This window comes from Callospermophilus lateralis, chromosome 12 (assembly GCF_048772815.1).
Source record: "Callospermophilus lateralis isolate mCalLat2 chromosome 12, mCalLat2.hap1, whole genome shotgun sequence".
Classification (NCBI taxonomy): domain Eukaryota; kingdom Metazoa; phylum Chordata; class Mammalia; order Rodentia; family Sciuridae; genus Callospermophilus; species Callospermophilus lateralis.
In genome coordinates this window covers 80,936,429-80,942,428 of record NC_135316.1, presented here as the reverse complement: position 1 = coordinate 80,942,428, position 6,000 = coordinate 80,936,429, and the positions used below count along the sequence as shown (strand labels likewise).

At 35.4% G+C, this 6,000-nt stretch overlaps 1 protein-coding gene across 2 annotated transcripts in view; it reads right to left on the bottom strand.

Annotated features, from left to right (window-relative positions):
* Nucleotides 1-1,973: 1,973 nt before the first annotated feature.
* Nucleotides 1,974-6,000, bottom strand: part of Ccdc169 (coiled-coil domain containing 169) — a 51,430-nt gene continuing 47,403 nt past the window's right edge. For both annotated transcript variants that reach the window (XM_076872308.1, XM_076872309.1), the window contains one exon: nucleotides 1,974-3,999. In XM_076872308.1, coding sequence (XP_076728423.1) covers nucleotides 3,900-3,999 — 100 coding nt within the window. In that variant the 3' untranslated portion in view covers nucleotides 1,974-3,899. The remainder of the gene's footprint in view (nucleotides 4,000-6,000) is intronic.

Here is a 6,000-nt window from a genome sequence, read left to right as displayed (position 1 = left end):
CTTTAAAGTTTTGTCACAATACACAGAAATGGTAAGTTATTAGATCTTAGAAAGCGTGAAAGAGGAATCTAAATAGTTGGTTAATAGCAGGAGAAGAGAGAGAAAGTTGTTTTGGGGAGACAAGAAAGTGGGAAGACAATAGAGTACAAAAAACAAACAGAAATATTAAGAAAAATAAAAAATGTAAAAATAGGAGATAAAACAATATATAACACAATTGTAGTATAGTATTCATACATCCCAGTCCTCAGTAGCCTAATTCATGAAAAGTACTTGGTTTCAAAAATGTCAGGGATGTGAGGGCGAGAGAAGAGAGGAAAAAAAAAATCTTGAAGGAAAATACAAGGATTGTTTTTGCTGGAGATCAGTATCTTTCCTGCTACCCTTCTTGTCCAATAGGTGGGGTTATCTGTTGTTTGCTGGTAACTCCACCCTCAGGATGATGAAAGTTATTAGGGTGGGAGGGTTGGTTTGGGAGCGTAGCTCCTGGAGTGGGCTATAGCACTTGCCTGTCTCTGATGGGAGACTGCACCCCAAGGGTCTCCTTTGGTGCCTGCTTGTATGATGTGTGCTCCTAGTCTTATCTCCTTATACCACCTGTAAACCTCACAATTCCTGGTCTCTAAACTAACTCACTCATCCCCTCCCTTTCTATGCCCAATCAGAACCTTTCTTTCCAGAGGTCTTTGGGCTGTGTTCTGCGGGCTGTGTACCTGTCCTGGAGAGCTATTTTGTATTGGGCAGTTCAGAACCAAGTTTTGTGAGCTACAAGACTGATGGCGTAGATGCAAGCACTATGGCAGGTTAGGGAATGCCAGGGAGATGGGGGAGTTGGAGACAAAAGTTACCTTGATATTGCTTTTAAGCCCCAGCCAGTGTTCCAAGTTGGGGGTTGCCCCAACTAAAGATGGCAGTGAAGGTGTCCCAAGATGAAGGTGGCTGCTTTCAGCAATGGGGTGTCCAGTCTGGTGGGGCTAGGTGGTGGTGAGGGGCAGTGTGTTCAGAGATAACAGTTCTGTGGCATGCTATGTTGTGGCTGGCAGCTATCTCCAGACCCTGTGTAGTATCCCCAAGTGTAGGCTACTGCATGTAGTGGACTATGGCAGTGTTTGCAGTTTCCCAAGATGGAGGGGACCAGGGAAACCTCCATCTTGGGAAATATTTCTGTTTGTTTTTTATACTCTATAATAGTCTTCCCACTTACTTGTATCCCCCAAACCACTTTCTCTCTCTTCTCCTGCTACTAACCAACTATTTAGATTCCTCTTTCACGCTTTCAAAGATCTAATAACTTACCATTTCTATGTATTGTGACAAAACCTTAAACATCTTAATAGCAGCTATTTGGTTTAAGATTGGTAGATGGGGGGGTCCACAAGTGAGGGGCAGCCAGAGTTCCTGCATGTGGGCAGTGGCTGGGTGTCCTGTGTGGGAGTGTGGCTGGGGTTCCTGTACGGGTGCTGATGCTGGTGGCCCTGCTCGGGCACTCAGACAGAGGTCCTGCATGGGTGAGTGGCTGGGAGTTTTGCACTGCAGTATGTGACACAGTGGCCATGATTACTGCATGGGAACAGCTGTTGGGGGTTTTCTAATCACTTGCAGAGAAACAGTATTCCCACTACTTGGGTCCCAGGGTCACAGAGCAAAACAGAATGCAGCAGTCCTCTACCCGCCATCTTGGATCTGAACATTTATTTTTCATAAATGGTAATTGATCATATTTTGTGATACATTTAGGTATTTTAAAATTTGAAATATATTAAATATTATTATACTCATATTTTAATATAAAATTAAAGCTTTGAAATACATTAAATGATTTACTAATCTAATATTTTACTGTTTTTTTATGAATTCTAAACTTTCCAATTAAAAAAAAATGATATATTGATGTCAATACATATTTGAATATCAAATAAAATAAAAGATATCAAACAATTATCTTTCTTTGATTATTATAAAGATCACATTTTCTTAAAAACCCTTACATGACAAATTACCTTCAGATTACCTTTTTCTACTTGCTTATTACTTCTGTAAAAAATGATAACCATGTAACTCTTTTCTTCTTTGTACTGGCAGCTAGGAGGCTTAAAGGTAAAGCTTCAATTAGATGGAGTTTCTTGCAAAGCTTCACCTTTTATTTTTATCTTTTATGTTGTGAATGTTTTTACACCTTTATATTTAGTAAAAGTTAACTCATATTCTTCTCAGAGAGAAAAGGGTTATGAAGAAATAAACAAATAGAAGGTACTTTTTTATCTTCACAGAAATCCCTATGCAGTTGTGAGTGTAAACATTCCCAGCTTTTTAAATGGGAACATAAAAAGTGATTTATTCAAGTTAGAAAATTAGAAAGGCAAACAGGTATTATAATATAGACTAGAGTCCCACATTTCCAACTACTTTGTACTATTCCTACCAACATACCATCACTTCATTTTAGACATTTTCTAACATGCAGAAAGTATCCCAAAACAGCTCCTGTAGAACTAACATCTGAATGAGAGGAATCCCCATGATAAGATGTTTAACTAATACTGTCCCAGTGCTTGAGATAACTTCAAATGTTCCTCCATGTCAAATGTTCCTCCATTTGGTCACCAAATGGCTTACTTCTGTATAAAAGAAACAAATTTGTTTATTTTTCATTGATAATTATACTTGTTACATTATTTAAATAATCAATTTTCTACTAAGGCCAGGAAACATACTAAAAGACATAAAAATCTAGCATTTGTGTAATAAAAAGGGTCACAGTATCTAATACCTGTAGTTTACTTAAAATCAGGGGAAAATATTTCTAAAAAGTTCCAAAGCAGAACAACTTACAGGAAGTTACTTTATTTCTCTGCATTACATTTTAAAGTCACATAAAAATTATTTGGCTATATGAAATTTGTGTATTCTTCCTTAAAGAAAATAAACATCTATAGAGATGATTGTAGAAATACCTTTGGTATTCATTACCGGTAATACTGAATAGAATTTAGGTTTAGTGCTAGATATAGGTGAGACCATTAGCTGAAAACTACACTTACCTCTTTGGTCCAAAGAACTAGACCATTATTATGAATTAATAAATATCACAAAATGACTTAAATCACTACATGTTTAGTGGCAGAATCTAATGATTAAATATTTACTTTCTAGAAATGATAAGAAACCTTAGAAAATTATATTGCCTTAGTCATTTTAGAGGAATAGGAAATTAAAGATGAGATAAAGGGACTTGTCCATCCAAGATCATCTACTTTGTGGCAGAATGGGGACTATAAACAAGCTGATTCATGATTGAAGACTGTTCTCATAACACCTTAATATATCAGTCAAAATCTAACATGCATTTGATTTGAAATTTTGTTTAAACTGTGAATTAAAAGCTAAGCATGACATAGCCTAAAACAGCAAAATCTTTTTATAAACTCATATTTTTAGCTAACAGACAACTAGAAACCAAATATAATAGCAATGTTACTGTAGACAGCTCGTGAATATATTATACAAAGTGAGTATAGGGCTGGGGTTGTGGCTCAGTGGTGGAGTACTTGCCTAGCACGCATAAGGCACTGAGTTTGATTCTTAGCACTGCATATATATAAAAGGTACATCAACAACTAAAAAAAAAATTAAAAAGTGAGTATAATGATGCCAAACTTGAGGTTTTCTAAGATATTTTAAAAATCACAAGTATTTCTATTAGATATTTCAGTGTAACTAGAGAAAAATGCATTCATGCAGACAAAGGAATAAACTTCTGGAAGAAGAGCTAAAGAGAAGTTTGGAAGCTCTTTCTTATCTATTCATTCCTGAAAAATGTATCGAACATTAACTTCACCAGTTGAATAGTACAGATGGAAAAAAAGAAGGAATAAATAGTAATCCACCCAGTTCCGGAATTATGGATTGAGTTTTGGAAGGTGGTTTGATTTTATAATCTTTTTTACTGGTCCTTTCTTGGCATTCACTGTCTTCTGATGAACTGGATTGTATCTTCCCCTGAAATAAATATACATTGATCATAATTTTTCAGTCACCAATATATATAACAAAAACATTATGCCACACATGCAGAACTGTACATTGCACCTTGTTCCATCTTTCACATGGAAATCTTCCTATGCATATTTTTGCTTAAAGTACAATTTTAGAGACTTATATATTATACCACATCATCTCACCACAGCTAAAGAGGCAGCCAACTCCAGGGTAGATTCACCAAACACTTGGAAGAAGCCCTTCAAGTGCTCTAATATGGAAAGTTCTAAAGAGAAATGAGATGCATCTTTTTTATATATACCCTGATAATTGAATTGAAGCTAAGGAAATAGAAATACAGATGCTATAAAATAGAACAGGGATAGTAAAGCAGTAAGTATCTATGAATTTGTGTCCTTAAATTTTCATAGGATCCTCTTATCCCTTTGTATATAAAACTAATCTTGCTTATATTCTTATTTGAGACAGTAAGAGGGCACTTTTATGTCCTGCAATATGGTTTTAACATACAAATTAGAGACCGATGTCAGCAAAAATGACAGAACCTGTTGGTTTCCTCCTCACAAAGGAGAAAATTCTCTCCTCCATAAAAGCAATAACAAACTCAAAAATGTTGAGAAGCAATTTTCTTAGAAGTCTGGGGTATTAAACAACAAGTAACAACAAAAACAGTGGAAATTCAGTAAGAACTCTGAGATATGTAGCTTTTCTTTAACTTACCCCATTCCTATCTTCTGCCCCTCACCTCTTACCTCCCTGAATAACTCTGTAGTAGCCTTGAAAAATAAATATCCCTCAATTATAGTGAAAACCAACAGTCTGAAAGACACCATAGGAGGCAAACACAATGAAGTTGTAAATCCTTTAAAGCCTCATTATTTGTTCCCAGAGAATTTTCATTATTTAAAGTCTAGTGATTACCCAATTATAAGGCTATTTTTATTTGACCGGACTTAGAGATGATCCAGTGTAAACAGCTTTGTCAGTTGAGCATTTGTTGGAACTATTAGAAACCATTATTTAATTTTATACTGCTTGAGTCAGTAAATAGCAATAAATAAGAGGGGCAAAAAAAATAACAAGGAAACTTAAAAGGAAAAGCAGGGGAGTAAGCATTAATAAACCGATAGTTCTTGGAATCTAGAAGTCCATACTCAAGTGTCTTACATACATGCATAGGATTGTGTGCCTTCTCAGGAAAGATATGAGAAGGCCCTTAGCTGTTGCCTCTGGTTGACCTTGAGTCTCTGTGCACAAGCAGAAAATGAAGGTTAAGGTAGAATTCTAATTTTCCTGGATGAGTATTAAAGATGTACCAAAACATACACATGCAGAAGAGTTCAACAGCAGACTAGAGGTAGAAGAGCCAGTGAAGTTGAAGATAGATCAATTAGGGTTGTTCATTTTGGGCAATGGACAATAAAGAATAAGAAAAATGAAGAGGGCTTCATAAATCTATGGAATACAATCATATGTACTAACAAATGTATAATGGGTATACCTGAAGGACAGGGGAGAGAAAACATGGCAGAAAGAATACTTGAAAAATAATAACTGAAAATTTCCCAAGTTTGATGAAAAACATTGATCTCAGAAATTCAATAAATTCCAAGAAGAATAAATACAAAGAGATCTACATTCAGACATATCAAAGTCAGGCTATTAAAAGACAAAGAGAAAATCTTGAAAGCACCTTAGAGAAGTAATTCTGTATGTACAAAAAATCCTCAATAAAATTAGCAGTGAGTCCTCATCAAAAAAACATGGTCTACTTGAAGGCAGTGGGATGAAATATCCAAAAGGCTGAGGAAAAAAGACTGCTAAGACTTCAAATGCAACAAAAAATATCATTCTAAAATAAAAAAGAAATTAAAATAATCCCAGAAAAACAAAAACTAGAGGAGTTCTTCCTTAGCAAACCTGCCCTACAAGAAATGGTAAATGGAGTCTTCCAAGTTGAACACTAGAAAGTAATGTAAATTCACATGAAGAATAAAGAGA